General features: G+C 34.9%; 1 protein-coding gene across 10 annotated transcripts in view; it reads right to left on the bottom strand.

Moving 5' to 3' along the window:
• Dmd (dystrophin, muscular dystrophy) overlaps positions 1–20,811 on the bottom strand; it is a 2,390,387-nt gene that overhangs the window by 1,528,385 nt on the left and 841,191 nt on the right. For all 10 annotated transcript variants that reach the window (XM_006527768.3, XM_017318379.2, XM_017318378.1 and 7 more), the window contains 2 exons: positions 12,430–12,618; positions 11,437–11,618 (listed from right to left, as the gene is read on the bottom strand). In XM_006527768.3, the coding sequence (XP_006527831.1) occupies positions 11,437–11,618; positions 12,430–12,618 (371 nt within the window). The remainder of the gene's footprint in view (positions 1–11,436; positions 11,619–12,429; positions 12,619–20,811) is intronic.

Here is a 20,811-nt window from a genome sequence, read left to right as displayed (position 1 = left end):
AGACTTGATACACATCTGTCAAGGAATAGCCAAGGGGGCCCACCCTCTCAGAGCGTAATGGAAGGGAATATGGGGGAGGAACTCCTTGAAGGGGGACCAGAAAAGGGGCAGCATTTGGGATGTTAATTAATTAATTGATTAATTAATATAAAAGATATATTACATGAAAAAAATATCCCATCCTTGTCTAATTTGAATCTAGATCTGGAGGATGGTTCCAAAATAAGTATAATTTATATAGTCCTAGCCTGCAACTATATTATCAAAGGTGAAAACATCTGAGCCATATTATTTCACAGTATTTAAACAGGCAATCATCTTGCCACTTCCATGTGTCATGGAAAAAAATCTCATTACTTAAGGAAAAATACTGTAATTTTAAGAGTTTTAATTCTTTTTATCCTCCTCCCAGATTTGCCTCTGACTATGCCCAAATGTATGTAGTAATTTAAAGTCAGAATTAAGCAGTTCCCCTCCTCCCTACAATTCCACTGATAGATTTCTCTCAGAACTAATTTATTAAGATATTAATACATTGATTTCTCTCAGAATTAATTTATTAAGATATTAATATACTTTCATGGACAAAAAAAAAGAGAAATAAAAGCAACTCAATAAGGTTGTTCACTAATCTCAATATCCATGCTGCTATATACAGTTCCATCTACACATGTGCAGGTGGCAGGATTGCACACAGACACATTAATGTATGCAGACATGCACACAAACACTATCAATAATAACAATAACAATGATACAATTTTAAAGTAAAGTAGAAACTCTCTGGTAACCAAATTAATGTACATCATGTTACTGTTGCTTTATGTTCATATGATTTAGTCTATACAGTAAACACCATGAATCATTTTTCTCTTTTAATTTGCATATTTGTGGGATTGCACCTGATTCTTCAACATATACACAAGTGTGTGTCTAAATATGGCTGAATATTCTTCTCTCTTCCTACCTTTATATGTTTAATGTGGCAAGATTTTTGATTTCTACTTAAACTATCACTTTAAGATTAATTTTGTTACTCTTAGATTGGCATTTGTGCCTATGCAAACAATTTAAAAATACAAGGTTTAATCCCAGTCTTTTAATATATGTTATTACAAACTTTTATGATAATTAAGTAATGCAACTTAGCAGTCAGACAATTAAACTCATAATCATGTTAGATACTAGTTTGGATTATCACAGAAGTATATATCCTAGGGTGTACGATAATAGACAGCTTGAGACAAGCAGTTTTTGTTTGTTTATATAATAGATAGATGGTCTGAAGAACTATAGTTTTAACCTGTCTAAATGGAAGTCAAAGCTGTTTGTAGAAGCCTTTCCCTTCCCCCTGCTGTTTGAGGAATTCTCAGTTTGCAGGATGTTTTCCCTTCCCCCTGCCTCTTGCCCTCTCCCTGCTAATATAAACAAGCCTTTCCCTGCCAGTGTAAACAAGCTCAAGACTGCACAGCCTCTTCCCCCCCACCCCTGAGGGGACTGACTAAAGGTCAAAATGACCACAACTGCCAGAGCAAGACTAGCTGTTCTCAAGAATTAGCCATAACAATAATAACAGTCCCTGGGGCCCCGGCCCCAGTTTATATTCTAAGATAATCCAACCTTGATGACAAAGTTTCTGACAGGTAGCTGACCACCAAAAGTAAAAGTACATAACTGTTACTTTGCTAGCCAACAATAATAAAGTTGTGTCACCCCCGAAAAAGAGTATTAAAAAAAAACTGTACTGTTAGCAATTGAGGTTGACTCTCCCTGTGAGGCTGCGCAACCCCATGTGCATCGAAATAAAAATCTCTTGCCATTGCAGCAATTTATTGTCAAGCTGTGTTTCTGGGGGTCACATTCTCAACGTTTGGGCCCCTAGGGATCCTAACAGGCCCTCAAAAGTGTCAGAGATTCACAGAATGTGGTATTTAAGATTATTTTTTTTAAGGATTAGAAGGATTTTCTCTGTTGTTTTTTTTTTAATTGTTTATTTATTTATTTTTTAAATTAGGTATTTATTCCATTTACATTTCCAATGCTATCCCAAAAGTCCCCCACCCGATCCCCCACCTACTCCCACTTCTTGGTCCTGGCATTCCCCTGTACTGAGGCAGATAAAGTTTGCAGGACCAGTGGGCCTCTCTTTCCACTGATGGCCGACTAGGCCATTTTCTGCTACATATGCAGCTAGACACAAGCTCTGGGTGGTACTGGGTAGTTCATATTGTTGTTCCATCTATAGGGTTGCAGATCCCCCCAGCTCCTTGGTTACTTTCTCTAGCTCCTCCATTGGGGGCCCTGTGGTCCATCCAATAGCTGACTGTGAGCATCCACTTCTGTGTTTGCTAGGCCCCTGCATAGTCTCAAAAGAGACAGTTCTATCTGGGTCCTTTTCAGCAAAATCTTGCTAGTGTATGCAATGGTGTCAGCATTTGAAGGCTGATTATGGGATGGATCCCCGGATAGGGCATTCTCTAGATGGTCCATCCTCTCGTCTCAGCTCCAAACTGTGTCTCTGTAACTCCTTCCATTTGATTACAAGAAATTTCTGCTTCTGAAAGTAAACCCCATTCCACTTCAAAGAAGATGAACATCAATACCTCCATGTGGAATTGCTTTGATTGTGGAAAGCTAGCCATTGTGTAAAAAATGACCTAACTTTATCTAAAGACAAAATACTGTCCAAAATGGACAAATGGACATAAGATAGTTAACTGCTCAGCTATGCAAAGAAAGTGTAGGCTATTCATTTATTTTTTATTAGATATTTTCTTCATTTACATTTCAAATGTTATCCCCAAAGTATGCTATACCCTTCCCCTGCCCTGATCCCAAACCTAACCTCTTCCATTTCCTGGCCCTGGCATTCCCCTGTACTGGGACATATGATCTTCGCAAGACCAAGGGCCTCTCCTCCCATTGATGGCTGACTAGGCCATCCTCTGTTACATATGCAACTAGCCACACAGCTTGGGGGTACTGGTTAGTTCATATTGTTGTTCCACCTATAGGGTTGCAGACCCCTTTAGCTCCTTTGGTACTATCTCTAGCTCCTTCACTGGGTACCCTGTGTTCCAATAGATGATTGTGAGCATCCACTTCTGTATTGGCTACTCATTTGTAATTCCTTATTCATCTAAGGTCTGTCAGATGGTCTAGGCAAGAAGGCATTAGATAGATGCTTCAACAGTATAAGGAATATTGGGGACTATCCATGTGGTAAGGTATGTTTGCCATATCTATGACTTTAATTTAACTCGAATTACAGTAATTTATTTATTAAATTAATTAACTTCTTCCTTATGACATTTATCCTTGTGCCTGTGACTGAGATATCTTCATAGATTGTTCCCTACATCTTTGTTTAACATTTGTAATTAATGATCTATCTGGAAGGTGCCCTCTGTTTTGAAATAAGAAGTATGTTTCACTCTCTGAATATATTCCATTCCTTTTTTTCTTCTTTATCCTATGAAAGTATAAGGCTTTCTATTCATAAGAGAAAGCTGTTTTCTTCATAACTAAATCAGTGCTGGGTATATAGTAGATAACAAATGTCATATGGATGGATGGATGCATGAATAAACTTAATTTTCTAATTAGTGTTATTTATCTTCAGATGAAAGAATTCTTCCAAAAATGGTATGCTCTAATTTATATATATTCTAGAGATTCATATTTTCTGTTTATAATTAAACTATAGAGTGGCATACTGTGTAGTAGTATAATGGGTGCCCACATTTTGCTTGATTGATTTATATTATTTTCATTATTGATAGAAAAAACCACCATGGCCACATGCACTTGACCTCATTTCACATAAATTGTGTTAAAGGCTGAAGTTTATAATCCAACCAATAAGTTTTCAGAAGTCATATAATGTCTCTATTATATACTGTTGCTCTTTTGGAATCTTTCAATTTCAATAATCGCCTGTAGAAGAAGACATTAACATTTGAGGCCTGAATGAAACATTAGCAACATAATTTTTAAATTTTAAAGGAACTTAAAATATTTGTTCTACTCTAATTGTTATAAAATGGAGACAGAAGGTATAATTAATTCACATATTGACAGAGGAGTATGGACATACTTTTCAAATTATTTGAAGTAGATCATTGATTCTGGAGTATGTTTAGAAATGACCTGGGATCTTGTTAAACTGGAGATTCTGATTCTACAGATGAGACTTAGGACAAAAAACTTCTGCACTTTCCAGCAAGTTATCAGGTGACTCATATGATTCTAGTTCTAGGACTACCTCGAAATGTACAGACATCATATCAGCATCATGGGGTGAAATAATAAAGGCAATATTATATCAAACTGCAATGTAAAATTAAAACCAGGAATTTGGCATCATGCATGATATGATGTGCACTGCTTGGAATTTCAGTTCAAATTCAGTTCAAAAATCACAAGTGTCTACATAATTCCATTAAACATTCAATATGTTATTTACTTTCTTAATTTGTGAGAAAATGCTACACTTATTTGTTCATAATCACATTTTCTCTATCCCCTACTTCATATTGTATCTAATTCACAATTGAAACAGGAAATATTTGGGGTGGAGAAAGAGATCGTATTTGTGAAGATATTTTTCTCTCCAGTCAAAGTGTTGATGGTAATTCATAATGATTTTTCATGTTATATCTTGTATTTAATCCAAGACACTATTCACATCTATCCTCCTGCTGATTATGTAAACCATAACATAGCTTCCTCCTTACTGATTTGCTTTCATTTTTCCCTTAACTCTCACAAAGGTTTTAGTTTCCCTCTGCATGTCATAACCACAATTATCTGAGAAGTTGATGGATCTTGCTGTGCTTATCTTTTTTAGTCCTCATGGAAATGTCAGTAAATCTCTTCTGCTCTCTACAGGTTGCATTTTTTTCCATTCAAATTAATTAGTTTATTCATGTAGGAGAGAAATCTTCTGTTGTCCCCATGCCTGTTGTCCCCTTGTGCTTCCACAGCTGGAAGCTTCATCCTTTTCTTTTTCTCTTCTCTCACCTCCTACCATCCTTAGAGAATTATGTTAGAAAATCCGAACAATAAAAAAAAAATACCATTTAGCTTATTTTATCAGATTTCTAGCTCAAGAATATCAGCATGCACTATCTTATTTCATTTTGAAAGCAGAGGTGCTTTATTTTCTCATTTGGATCCCCAAAAGTAGTGTCAGAGTCTTAAACTGGAAAAATATCAGCCTAGTGATAATCAAATCTTTATGACCATACATGTCTTAACAGATGTCTGTGTCAGCTTCACAGAGTCAATTTATGGCCACAGAAGTTGAGATTTGTAGAGGTAAGGAATCATGAAAGAAAGTATCAAATGATATTGATAAAAAAGGAAACAGAATGTGGAGATAATTATTTGTATTTATTGACTGCTATTTCTTGATAAGTATATTTTTCAATGTTCTAATTGAATAAACAAAATTTCAAATATTATGCAGATTACTCTGGTCATGTTCCCCAGCCCTCATAAAAAGACATTCCAATATATTTTTAAAAAATCAGTTAAAATTGGGTAACTATGTAGTAACCAATAACAATTATATATTAAACTAATATTGTGCAGTTAGGAAATAATTAGCCTCATGTAAGTTCTCTTATTTATGACTATCATTGTTCATTATGCTTTGTAGTAGTTTTGCTTCAAAGAGTACTTTTTAAATACCACATCACAACCAATGTGTTTTAAAGATATATATGTAAAGGCTCTGTGACTCTTACATAATTCAGGAAAGTAAGTAACATGGAAGCGAAGTATATTTCTCCAAATCAAATAAATAAGCATCAAAGAGAAAGCTTATCCTTTAGATAAAGTGGATTCAAATTTAAGTAAAGTAAATATGAGAGCAAGTTGTTGTCTCCATTTTTCATTTTTTTCTTCTTGAGGCTGGCAGTAATTATCAATGGTTTATGAAATACTTTCTCCTAGATACAAACTGTAGAAGGATAATATATCTGAATTTGAAAAGTAACTCATAATAAGTCCAAAGCAAAAACAACCTTACTATTAAAGAACATAAAATGGAACTAAACAATTGTATATAATGTAAGTGCATGAGTAAAATAGAAGAGTATATGGATACACTAATTCCTTCCTTGTCTGTGATCCTTTTATTGGCATATGTATATATATATGCCCTGCTTTGTCCTGTCTTTTCCTTACATAAAGCCTTTTTGTAGCATAAAAATGAATTTAGTCTATGTGATGGACTGAATTGGAATCATCTCCAAACTCTCCAGTCCTATGAGCCTTTTGGGTCGTCCAATGGGTCACACTGTCCCTATTTTAGGACTCTTGTTTTAGCTGCTGCCACTGGTCATGTTCTCTAATTCCTCATCCCTTCTTATTTAAATCTCAAGCTCAAGGGATCAACTATTAAAGTCTTCCTTAGATGACAAACATACAAACATAGTTTAACCATTCAATGATTCCTTAGCTTAGCCCTTTGTAATAACTTTGTATATAGTCTTAGTAGGTATTTTCATCATGATCTTTATTTATTGGATATCAGCTACTGTAGAATACAGCAAGGTTCATGATAACTACAGTTTCCTACCTCCCGTGATAATTTGAGGTTCTTTATTATGTTTAATTCCATTGGGGGAAATGAAGCACCTCAAGATTGTTAGTTAATATTTGTAAATGAAGATAGAAAGGGACATGGGAGATATACTTACTTAGAAACATTCATGTATTTATATTTGTTTGCCAAAAGAAATGCAATATTATTGCAAGAAATTGTTATATGCTATAATTGGTTCCATAGTAATGTTTCATTTTTAAAACTATAAAATGTTCTATAAAACCTATTGTTCCTAAAAATACTGCACTTCCCAGTTTTTAATAATCATCCTCAATGTTGAGCCATAAAAAAGCCCCAAAACATTCTCTAAAAATGAGACAGTAGGGTGTTGCTGTTGTTGTTGTTGTTGTCATTTTTGTTGGTTTTCCTTCTGCTACTGTTATTCCTAATTGTAGCTAGGTAGTTATATTGTCAGTTTAGTTTTCAAATGATCCAGTGAAGTGGAGATAAACATTTAGGAAAATGATATATTAAAATAAATGGAATTGGAGAAAGAGGAACACTACTCCATTTTTGGTAGGATTGCAAACTGGTACAACCACTCTGGAAATCAATCTGGAGCATACTAGGAAAATTGAAAAGACCCAGCAATACCACTCTTGGTAATATACGCAAAAATGTGCCGCCATGATACAGGGGCATGTGTTCCACTATGTTCATAGTGGCCTTATTTGTGACACCCAGAAGCTAGAAACAATCCAGAAGTCCTAAGACATAAGAATATATACAGAAAATGTGGTTTATTACATAATAGAATACTACTCAACAACTAAGAACAAAGAAAACATGACTTTTGCAGGCAAATGAATGGAACTAGAAAATATCATCCTAAGTGAGGTAATGCAGAACCAAAAGGACATGCAAGGTATGTACTCACGAATAAGTGGGTTTTAGCCTAATATATATAGGTAGGTTTTAGCCTAATATATATATTACAGAAAACAGAACTCAAAAACGTCAATAAGCTGAAGTGTCCAAGTGAGGATGCCTCAGTTCTATTTGGGAGAGAGAAGAAAGCAACCTCAAGCGGGGAGGAGGGACCCCTAAGTGAAAGGGGATGGGGAGGTTGGAGAGGGGAACATGATGGTAGTTGGGGGGGGCGGAGACTGAAGCCCTGAGGGCCAACAGAAAGAATGGAGACAGGCAACGTCAGGAGGTAGAAGGTTGTGGAGACCCTCCAGAATGCACCAGAGACCTGGGAAATGAGAGACTCTTAGGACTCAAAGGGAGAAATCTTATATGAAATGCCCAACTGTAGGGGAAGGGAATATAGAGCCCACCTCCAGCAGAAACTCAGGGTATCAAGTTAGGGATAGGTTGCCATTTCACAGTCACATTTCTGACCCATAATTGTTCTTGCCTGAAAGAATTACAGGGATGGAAATGGAAAGGAGCCTGAGGAAAAGAAGGTCCAGCTACAGGCCCAAAGTGGGACCCAGCTTAAAGGGAGGTCCCAAGGCCTGACACTGTTACTGAGGCTATGTAGTGCTCACAAAAAGGGACCTATCATGACTGCTCTCCAAAAGACCCAACAAGCAGCTGAAAGAGTTAGGTGCAGATATTTGTACTCAATCAATGGGCAGAAGTAGCTGACCACTGTTGTTGAATTAGGAAAGGCTGAAAGAAGCTGAGAAGGGTAATCCTGTATGAGGACCAGCAGTCTCAATTAATCTGGACCCCCAATATCTCTCAAATACTGGACCACCAATCATGCAGCACACACCAGCTTTGCTGTATATGTGTTGAAGGCCTCATGAGGCCCCCAACACATATACAGCAGAGGACTGCCAGATCTGTGTTCAATCAGAGGTGATGTACCTAACCTTCAAGAAACTGGAGGCCCCAGGGAGTTTAGAGGTCAGGTGGGGTGGGAGTGGTAGGGGCTGGGGACATCCACATGGAGACAGGGTGGGAAAATGTATGGGATATATAACAGTTAGAGGGTGGACAGGATGGGGGAGATAAAATCTGGAGTGTAAAAAAAATTTAAAAGAAAATTTTAAAAAATAAAGTACATGGAATTTTAATTTCTGGTTGAATTTATATTTTTATGCAAGTCAGTCTCAAATTTATTAATTAATAGTGAATAGTGAATAGTATATATCACATTATTTTCTACTTGCAAAAAAGAAAAATGAAGAAAGAGTACATAATAGAAAAATACGTGAATTCATTGGGCCTGTAGTAAATAGGAGAGGTTTTGATTTTGTTTTTGTTTTAAGGGAATCTATTTTGAGATTAGCATGGTAAAGTTGCAAATAGAATCCCTACCTTAAAACTGTGGACATCTGACTAACATGTGACAGCTCTGTATCTTCTGATTGATGATGACAAATATGTGCAATAAAAATATTTTTCCTGTAGAGATTTATGGAAATCTGGCTCAATAATTAAAATAAGACACTATAATTTTCACTTCTAGGGATAGTTAAAATAATTACAATGATAATAACAGGGAAATCATGTAAATGTATATGTACTAGTATATTCTGGTGTGAAGTATAGATATAGTTGTGAAAATCCTCTTTTATAATTTATGCCTTACTTTGCTTTCAAAAAATGTGAGCTTAAAAATGTGTTCTCTCTCTCCTTGTTGCTGCACTATAATTTAGTACTGGCACAACAATCCTCCCAGCATAGCTAATGAGTTTCTTGGTCCTATTTTAAAGCATTAAATCTTCATAAATAATAGCTAAGTAAACTTAAGGCACTTTCATATTTTCTTTGGCTTAATATATTCAAATCCACAGTTAGTACTTCATTTCTTTTCATTTAAAAATAAATCTATCTTGTCTTGCTAGGCTCTACATGGATACACACACCTAACATTATAAATCAAAGCAACACATCCAGAATGAGGAAATCTGTTTGTTACCTTTGTGAGAAACAGGCCATTTTCAGAAATGTCTCAAAATCTCTTTCAATAAGTCAATATAAATTCTTAAACTGATTAATAGTCACTCTTTGAGTAAGTATTTTCATATACAATTGAGAAACTTTTCCCCATGAGTATATTGATAAAGAGACGAGTAATACTTTGACCACTTATTTCTCCTTCAGAAGAGAATTTTTTGGTCATCCATTACTATGAAGGATTTTATGCACATGAGATTTTCTATGTTTCTATGACTGCTACATTCACAATCTAACATTCATAGAAAGCAATACAATATTAGTTGGGACAAAATTTTGACAATTCTCAGAAGCTTGGATCTGTAGATACCAAACTCCCTACCTAGCATTTCTACTTCAGTTGCTATAGTGTAAATAGTCATGTAATTGATATGAAAATTTTCCATAACATTCCAGAAAATCAAAATAATAACAAGGAAACTGAAACAGGTCTGTTTCTTGTTGTTGTTGTTTCTTGTTGTTGTTCCTTGAAGGCTTGAAGGTCCTTTTTTTTAAATTAGATATTTTCTTCATTTACATTTCAAATGCTATCCCCTTTCCTAGCTTCCTCTCTGAAAGTCCCCTATACCCTCCCCTGACCCTGCTCACCAACCCACCCATTCCCTCAACCTGGCCCTGGCATTCCCCTGTACTGGGGCATATGATCTTCACAAGACCAAGGGCCTCTCCTCCCATTGATGGCTGACTAGGCCATCCTTTGCTACATATGCAACTACATATTCAACAAGCTGAAGTTCCTAATGGCTCAATGTTTAGAAGTAATTGCTGGTACTCTCGTGGACAGGTAGGGCTCAGTTCCCAGGGCTCCCATAGCAGCCACAGCCATATATGTAACTCCAGTTCTCTACTAGTTCTAATGGTTCTATCACCCCCTGCTGCCTTCCACAAACATCAAATAAATACCCTGTGCATATAAACTCATACAAACACTAATATACATAAAATAAACATAAGTCACCACATAGAAATACATTTTTCAATGATGGAATGCCAGTTTGCTGCTCATCATCACCCCGTGTCCTGGCTTTCCAATTCTTAGCTTTCAAATCTGGGACAAATGTCTGAGGTACCTATCTAAACATGTCAAATTGGATTCTACTCACCAGGTTATCCCTGCATCCCTCAGTTGCTACATTTTACAAGGTCCTCCTGGATGGCATACCCCTCCCCTTTTTCTGAACTCTCTAACCCACAGGGCTGAGCTGCTCTTCTCTCTAGAATCCAGACATTTTGGTTACCTGCTTTCTTTGTACCCCTGGGTCTCCTGACTGCTACACCCCGTTCCCTTCCCTCCCTTCCCCTACCCTTTCCTCACAACTCAGTTTCATCATGTCTACTCTAAACTTTCCCAACTGTCTCTGCTTCTGGCAAAGCTCTCCCCTTTATCCACAATAAACTCCCCGTCCACCATATATGAGAGCAGTCATGTCCTTTCCTTTCCCTCCCTCCCTCCCTCCCTCCCTCCCTCCCTCCCTCCCTCCCTCCCTCCCTCCCTTCTTTCTTTCTTTCTTTCTTTCTTTCTTTCTTTCTTTCTTTCTTTCATTTACTAATTGACTAAAATTTAGGGCATGTCATACTAAAACTGTAATTAATTATAAACAAACAAGGGTTCACTTGAAGCAGTGAATAGAGGTTCCCACTTATAACCCTAGCTACGTTCGAGTTTGAAGCTGAAGACTGTAATTTCAAGTTCAAATTGGGCTTCATTACAAGTCCAAGGATAGATTGGGAAATTTACTCAGATCTATCCTGTCACAAAAATGCAGAGATTTTGCTCAATAGTAAAGTACTTGCCTAGTATGTATTTTACTATGTTGAATGTGCACTCATGCATGCACAGACACACACGCACACAATCCTACACACACAGGAGCATGTGTTGCACACACACAAATACATACAAAACTTACTTGCTTTGTTTTTCCATGCTAGCTACCCTGAGACATTCCCATCTTGAATTTAGGAGATTCATTTGTTCTTGCACTTCAGCTTCTTCATCTTCTGATAATTTCCCTTTTCCAACTAGTTGACTTCCTAACTGTAGAACATTACCAACAAGTCCTTGATGAGATGTCAGATCCATCATGAATCCCTGACAAGAAGAAATTAATGATTGTAGTCAACAATTGAGGAAATCATTGGGAGTTTGAATTTTATTAGTTGCAATTCTAAACTTTTGTCTGATTTAAATATATATTCTTCTTAAGCATATCTTAATTTTTATATCATGGAATTATGTATCATTTTAAACAGGAATTAGAGAAAACCATCATCTTTGAACAATTTGTGAGGTCGAATATGCTAGTTGGAGCACTTTAGGGCGGAATATTTAATAAACAGCTCATAGGAAGACCTGCAGAAAGGCTATATAAGCAGGAAATAGCAACACATGCTTATTATCACAGTCCAACCCAGGGTCAGCTTCGGATACAGAGTCTGTATCAGGCCTTCCAGAGATACATAAAAGATCTATCTCAAGTAGGGGGAGGAAAGAGGAATAATCTGAGCAAATGTTTAATCTGAGGAAATCTCTCCCGCTGAGGATCCTTCAAGGTGTTACCACACAAGTACTCATGGTGTACCTTCGAGTTGTTATGCATGATGATATTTAGGTGCTCTGGAATGGACTTCAGAATGAGGGACCAGTTTTTCCCCGACACAAGGAAAATGTTGTACTTTTATTCTTCTAGGAGTCATTGCAAAGCCACTAGCAATACCTCAGAAACTTGTTCTTCAAAACAGAACTACAAATATCATTTGTAAAAATGTCATTTGTTAACATCTCAAAATTAACCCACAAACATATTTGCACTTGTCTTACTTTTTTTTCAGAATAACTGACAAAAATGACTTCTCCTTGTAAATCATGTGCTTTAGCTTCAGAAGTCAGTGTTTTCTTTTACCTCATGAGCATGAAACTGTTCTTTCACTTCTTCAACATCATTTGAAATCTCTCCTTGTGCTCGCAATGTATCCTCGGCAGAAAGAAGCCATGAAAGTACTTCTTCTAAAGCAGTTTGGTAACTATCCAGATTTACTTCCGTCTCCATCAATGAACTGTCAAGTGACTTGTCTCTGGGAGCTTCCAAATGCTGAAAAATAAAATAAAATTGGTGGTATACAATTAGTGGTTTTGAAACTATTTCATTATATTAAATGAGAGATGGAATGAAATATTTAAAATGTGAGAAATATCTACTTTTATTATCATGAAAAGTAAACATATAAAAGAGTGAACCTGTATTTTAACTTCCTCATGATGACACACACACAAATTCCCAAATGACTGTTGAAATACACACCAAGTTAACATTTTGTTAAAGGTTGTCTCTATCACCTGAAAGAGTGAGGCAGTGCATCATATTTTTGTTGAATGTTAAATGCTGTGAAATGGCATTCATTAGTTATTTTCTCATATATATATATATATATATATATATATATATATATATATATATATATATCTGTGTGTGTGTGTGTGTGTGTATGACAAGTGTGATATGTGTGTATTTACTTGTAAATTACTAGAATTATATATGCACACTTTGCAATGTCTTTGAAGATGTCACAAATAATGAGATATTTCTAAAACATTTAAAATAATTATCAGGTACTTATGTATAAGGATATATGAAAATAATTTAAAAAAATCGTTGAAGACATATCTGAAGATCCCAACAGTTTACCACTTTTACCAACTATTTAATATATAAGACAACAATTTAAATATGAAATATTATAAGAAAAACATGCTCTATCCAATTTAAATAGACTGATATTATGCAAGATGTCAAACCGTTTTCTTAGACTATCTGTTAGGACACTAAAGCTAAAAAAAAAATTGGTTTTAAGTACTCATAACTTTAAAGAGAGAATCTAGTCGTCTGTGAAGTGGCTGGGAGAAGTTTATCACAAACTGACCTCATAAACCTTAATCAAGCCAGGCAGTGGTGGTGCATGCCTTTAATCCCAGTACTTGGGAAGCAGAGGCAGGTGGATTTCTGAGTCCGAGGCCAGCCTGGTCTACAGAGTGAGTTCCAGGACAGCCAGGGCTACACAGAGAAACCCTGCCCCACCCCCACTCCCCACCCCCACCCCCCAAAAAAAACTTTCATCACTATTCTGTTCAAAAGGCACATAAGAAAAATCAAAGAGTTGAAGTGGATATATACTGTGCAAAGGGAGTCTGCTATAGAGTCTGGAGTGTGCTGCATGGAAGTGACTTGCCTCCACCTATATTATAGGCAAAGTAATTTACAACACAAAATAATTGCTTCTAAACATGGAATATCTTGGTAGATTCTGCTGTTATACAATTGATATATAATGACAGGGATGCTCTCCTGAAATAACCTTTGTGCTGTTAACCAAGTGAAATAATAACAAAAACCTAAATATATAGAATGTCTACATATTTCTTTTAAAATCAAGTGAATGAAAAGTAGGTTCCTGTATTTCAAAAACTTGAAGAAAAATCCTGAAACATGTTTCACCCAAAAGTATGAGTTATAGACAAATACCTGATAGAGTGAAGCATAAAAATAAGCCTTGGCTCTTGGGTGCTTTTATATAAACTGCCGTCTTTAATTTTGATTTGACACTTACTGTGGAGATTATTTTGAGAGGAAAGGGGACAATACATCAAGTTCCAAACCTTATAGAAGTTGTCTTGCCTTTGAGGGCTCCTATATAAGTAGCCATTCTTGTACTTATGCTTTGTTTTGGGGAGTGAAACTGGGTACTTTTTACTTATAAAAATAGCCTTCTTTTGTCAGTCCCTTATACAGAGGAAACAAATACAATACCTATGAAGCTATCACAGCAACAACTACTGTCATCTGTAGTTTAACATGAATGATTATGGGTACTGACCATGACCTTCATTGCTGAGACAAGATTCCTAAGTGAGTCAACTACTTATGCCAAAATTGATTACACACTGAAGAAATGTAAAACAATACAGAGTCATTTTTTTGAAACAATCAGTTAAATGAAGATGAAGAGAATTTGAATTTGTACTTAGCATGAGGTAAAAAACAAACAACTGGGTTCATTTTGTGCTTCCACATGCTAATAGTAATACAATCCATAGGAACATGGTAGCTACAAAATACAAAATGCATAAACTGGTAAGTCTGAACTCACATTTGCTTTCCTAACTAAAATTGCAGGGCATAATAGAAACCTTGATTGACTGTAATGCTAAGTAGTAAATAAACAATATGTCAAGTTTTTTAAACACTGATATGATGTTTAACCTAGTATAAGAAACATAAATTATGTTATAATTATTAAGAAGTTTGTATAGATACAGCTTTAAAACTTTCACCTAGCCCTGAAGTTACTGTATTATCCAAATGGCCAGATTTTAGGGGTCACAGTATTAATGTAGAAAAAAAAGAACCTATAAAACTGAAAGGAATAGGTATTAATTTAAGTCAGTTCTTTTTTGTGGATATAGTTTTCAACTTAACCAAGAACTGATTAAAAATTTTAAAGAACTACACATCTTATATTATAAGAATTATCTGTAAATGATGAACTTATAAAAGAATTATTATTTCAATAACAAAACTATATTTTACCATTTATGCAAATTGTTTAGATATTTAAAATTATTTTATGCTTTACTGGTGTTTGCAGAATTGCATTTAGGGACAAAATTTAAAAGTTATATGCTTTTGAAATGCCTTTAGAAGGTGTACCTAAAACTAAGTATACTTTAGAAAGCTATCTCTTGGTTTTTCAAACTAATACAAATCTTCAAGTACCTATACAGACACAGAGAGAACAGAATCATCAAACCACAAAGCATTAGGAAAACTGGTCAGTTTGGCAGTGTTCCCAAGTTCAAAACTCAAAATGAAACAATATACTATACTTAACATGGTTAAAATACTTTCCTTGTTTTATTACATTTTGAAACTGTTTATTCTTAGTTTTTTTGAAAAAATATGTCATAATTATTTTATATGATCTAAGTCAATGCAAACATTATGAAATTTTTCTGTATTGCATAAGCTTTTATCCCTCTGTGAACAATTATTTTAGACCTAAAGGATTTTGGATGGAAAAACAAGTATAATCTTTAGTCAAGGACAGAAGCGCAATTTGTAGGAAACACAATTTGTATCTGGAGATATTCTTGAACCATTTCCTTCTGTTTCTGTTTCCTTCTGTTTAATGTGGAACATGAAAACCAGGGTTTAATTGAAGTATAAAAATGATTGTAGAAATGATTCATGAGAAATTAATCTATCATAAAACATTTTACATATCTATTATTCTAATGCTATCAATAAATAGCTAGTTTTAAAAATACTTGTGCTTACATATAGTTCAATGAGGATTTAGGAATAAAACATAATCTGATGCTATGACAATATTAAACAACAATAAAATAACAGCTACTATGTATATACTAGCAATAACAACAGCTGTTGTTATTTCTTGACCACTTAGTGTCAATTAATTTGCCAACTATTTAATGTGCATTATATCTTTTTTCATTTTTTCCATTGTTTTTCTGTTTTTATTATTCTGCTTTTCTTTTCTATTATTAGATAATTTCTTCATTTACATTTCAAATGCTATCTGAAAGTCCCTTATACCGTCCCCGCTCGCTCCCTGCTCCCCAACCCACCCACTCTCACTTCCTGGCCCTGGCATTCCCCTGTACTGAGGCATAGAATCTTTTCTCATAGCAAAATATCAGGATGAGAAAGAGTAGGATGAGGAAATGGCATCAGCAAAATTACCTAACTGGCGTACGGTCTAAAAGGTAACTGGATGTTCTTAATTTAAAATTAGTATTTTTTGATATCAAGAAAACATATATACCCACAATCTGATAAATATACTTTAATGAAGAAAATAAATTTAAAAATCTGTGAATGAATACCTTTATAAAATATTCTAATAGAACTTCTGAATAATAATGTGTACATGTATGTAGCTTTCCTACAAATTCAGAGTTAATGGCTTTCAAGCCACTAAGAAAATAACTGCATTCTAGTGTATGATATAATCACAAATCAAGAATATATTCAAAATTATGTTTTACAGTCACAGTCACTGAAATCACATTGAGAAAGATGTGGAGAGGTACAATCTATAGCCTAGATATAGGTAGATACCTTCCAATGCTGAGACAAGAGATTTGAACAAAGATTAAAGCTTAGAAGTTATGTGACATGTCAACAACTCAAATTCTACATGTTTTATTAAAGCAATTATTGCTTTCAGTGTTTGTTTGACAACAATGCACACTGCAAACTTCCTCATCAAAATATTTTTGTATGATTAGTATCCTCTATTTAATAAGAAATTGAGATAATAACTAATCTCTTTTATGTATATGTTCATATTTAAAGAGTGCATTTTATCTGTAAGTTGTATTGAAATCCTATAAACAGGATGTTCTATAGTCAAAAGTATCAGTCAAGATATCAAGAAACCCTGAACAATGCAAAGACTGTTATTCTTCTAATGCCTGTTCTACTCTGTATCTCGGGTATTAATAAGTTTGGGAGACTTTTGACATTCTAGGACATAAATCACCTTTTCTCCCCTTTGCTTGTAGCTGTGACTTGTGATCATTTACTGACTAATGGGATAGAAGGTATGAGAATCAGTGAGTCATAAAAGGAATGAATATGGCCTCCTCTTTGTCTTTTCATCATTTTCAAATGCCCAAATCAAGCATGGTGATCCTTGATCAGAGATGTAAAGGCAATATCCTAGTGTATTACAGAACAGAAGGCAAAGTAGACTTTGGGTTCCTGGATGAGCAACGATATAAACATTTTTAAGTACACAGAGTTTAAGAATATATTTCTGTAAGAGAAAGAAACTGGGTTCTGACCTAACCCATCATTATGTTTCATTAATGGAAGAAAATGTATGACCCATCTAAAATATTGAAAATAATCTAAGTTTTTAGGAGTTGAAATTTCAATAAAGAATATATTTGAAAAAGCTAACATAATATTTAAGAGTGAAATTCTAACCATAAAATTAGGTATTTTCTGATACCATTGTCTCATTTTCATACTCTTAATGAGGTAAATCAATTTACTTCATAATTTTTAAGTCTTTATGTCGGTTCTTCTCTTTTCCATATGTGTACATGTGTGTTTGGGGAAGTGTTCATGTTTTAATCTGTAATAATGAATAAAAAGAGTAAAATAAAGATTAGCAATAGGAAAATAGAATGGTAATGGTTACAATGTGAGTTTATATTATATTAATGGTATTAATGTGCTCTAAGTATCATCCTGCATACCTTTTTTCTGATGAAGATGTGAAGTTATATACTGTTTACTTGATGAGATGAAGCATGGTCTTGGTAGGGACAGAATCACATGGTTCCTGCCCCTAGGACTTGGCCAGCATGTATGGGCCTCCACAGGTGTCAAGGGCTGCTGTTGGCTAAAGCTTGTTTGTATAATAATGTACTTATTTTATGTTACTCCTTGTTTGTATAATAATGTACTTATTTTATGTTACTCCTCAAACAATTTCTTCCCTGTTATTGTTAATGACTCCATGATAATTAGATAAAGCATCAGTCCTGGAAGCAAAGGTGTAGCTAATGTTTTAGCAGAATGGTAAATGCTGGGACTTTCAGGACCTCCCCTAAGGCCATGCAAAAGAACTCTAAAAACATGAGCTCAAAATATATATAATTTCTCAACTATGCAAAAATATAAGAATGCTATATTAATTGTATAAGGGTCTAAAGAAACTGAGGCAGCTACACTATGAGTTAACTTGTCAGAAAGAGACTACAGAAGGATAAAATGATTTAGGGAGTGGTTATCATAGGAGATCCTACCCAGCTAAATTTCTTTTGTTTGTGCTTATAAAGGCATACAGATTCCTGAATTCCAAGTCAACCTGGAACAGAACATGGTTTGGCCCAGTTGTGGTACAAATGGTAATATCAGGAGTGGGTCCCAACCAGCCAGTTTATCGCCTATGCTTAAAAGGGCAGGCAGATCTCTGAATTCGTTTGTCAAAAGAATGGAGAAGTTAAAGGACTGAAGGAGCTGAAGGGGTTTTCAACCCCATAGGAAGAACATCAATATTAACCAACCAGATCCCCCAGAGATCCCAAGGACTAAGCCACCAACCAAAGAGTACACATGGAGGGACCCATGACTCCAGGCACATATGTAGCAGAGGATGGCCTTGTCAGACATCAATGGGAGGAGAGGCCTTTGGTCCTGTGAAGGCTTGATGTCCCAGTTTTGGTCCTGTGAAGGCTTGATGTCCCAGTGTAGGGGAATGCAGGGTGGGGAGATGGGAGGGAGGGAGTGGGTGGGGGAATACCCTCATAGAAAAAGGGGGAGGGGAATGAGATAGGGGGCTTGGGGGAACCAGGAAAGGGCATAACATTTGAAATGTAAGTAAAGAAAATATCCAATAATTTAAAAAAAGCAAGTGTGCACTTGCTGTCTCTTAAGAGTTGAGGAACTGGGATCATGGGATGCTCATTCATAGGATAATCAAAAGGAAACCTAAAGTAAATAACTGGATTGATAGGTAAAATTAATGACTAAGCTTAGGATCTGCAGAAGATGAGCTATCCAGGGAATTTTTTAGACTAACAAGAAAGAATCACTTGGAGAACTGTAGAGAGAGCTGTCCAGTGATCTCCAGAGAAAGCAGATCAGAGACAAAGAAAGCTAGCAGAACAGAGAAAAAACAATCTGGAAAGCTGTCTCAGGCAGAACATGTGGCCAACTTAGACCCATGATTTGACTTTTAGTTGTTTGTTTTCACTTCTCCCAGACACCCCTTTTTCTCAGAACCTCTCTCCAAGCCAAGGCTGTTTCTTGGCACAGTTTTTCATGTTGTAACGACCCTCAACCATAAAATTACTTTTATTTTTACATCCTAAGTGTAATTTTGCCACCACTATGAATCCTAATATAATTGTCTTTTTTTTTAAATGGTATTAGGGGACTCATGGGAAAGGTCATTCAGTCTCCAAAGGGATCATGACCCACAGGTTTTGAACTAATCAAAGTTAGCTAGTTTTATCTATCTCAGTAAATGCCAATAAAATTCCATGCAGAACAAGTTAAGGTACATTTTGCATGTACCACGAAGTCTTCGACAATCTGAAAATATGCCATGAGGCCACCTTAGGTTGTTCATATATATCCTGGCTATCAATTTCTTAATTTACAATTTGTTTATTAAAAAATTCCTTCATTGGGAGGCATACACACACACACACACACACATACACACACACACACACATATATATATATATATATATATATATATATATATATATATATATATAACTAGTTATATATATTAAATTATAACTATTCATACAATAATTAATTATATATAATTATATATAATTATACACATATATTTATTATATATAAATATACAAAACACTGGATAGAACAGTCTATTTTTATCATGAGTGATCATTTTTCCAATATTTTATTAATCTCAATCCACTGAAAAATAATTTACAGCTCTTCCTGCTAACGAAAACACTTACTAATCCAGTAATCCAGTGGTTTTTCCACCTTTTAATGCAGATCCTCATATGTATGTATATATATATATATATATATATGTATATATGTATATATGAACCTTCAGAAAACGAATGGATGTTTATTTAATATATTTATATATTTTATTTAATATATTATATATATATATGTATATATATATGGAAAGAGAGAGAGAGAGGGAAAAGGGAGATAAACAGACAAACGCAAAAACAAAAACAAAGAGAGAGAGAGTTGTTCAGTAACCAAACATTATATTCTTTTTTTAAATAGGACTATGGCTGACACCAGGAGGTTGCAATGAACTCAAGAGTATTCTGAGCTAAAGTCTACAGAGTAACAACCTGTATCAAAAACAAAAGAGAAACGGCAATAATGAGAGCAAAAAAAGGTCTAGAAAGAGCAATAGGTGATTCACAGACTACAGAGAAGTTCTCTGAGAACATAACTATATGATAATTTTTGTGTTTCAATAATTTTATATAACAATATTCAGATGAAATTAACAATGTTTGAGGACTTAAATGGTTAAATATGATCCAATTGGAACTTTGAAAATAAAAAGTGAAGACTAAATTTCTAACATTTTTCATTGTTTCTGAACATAAGTGCAAAATAAGTAAGTTTCACTTGTTTTATTCAGTCCTGTGATGTGGCCATGAATAGGAGTTAAAAGAAATATTTTAAGCATTTTTTAGCTTACCAAAACCACTTCAACATGAAATATGTATATGTCTTA

The sequence above is a fragment of the Mus musculus genome, chromosome X, assembly GCF_000001635.26.
Source record: "Mus musculus strain C57BL/6J chromosome X, GRCm38.p6 C57BL/6J".
NCBI classification, from domain to species: Eukaryota; Metazoa; Chordata; class Mammalia; order Rodentia; family Muridae; genus Mus; species Mus musculus.
Note: the sequence above shows the minus strand (reverse complement) of the source record. Positions and strands in the feature narration are given on the sequence as shown.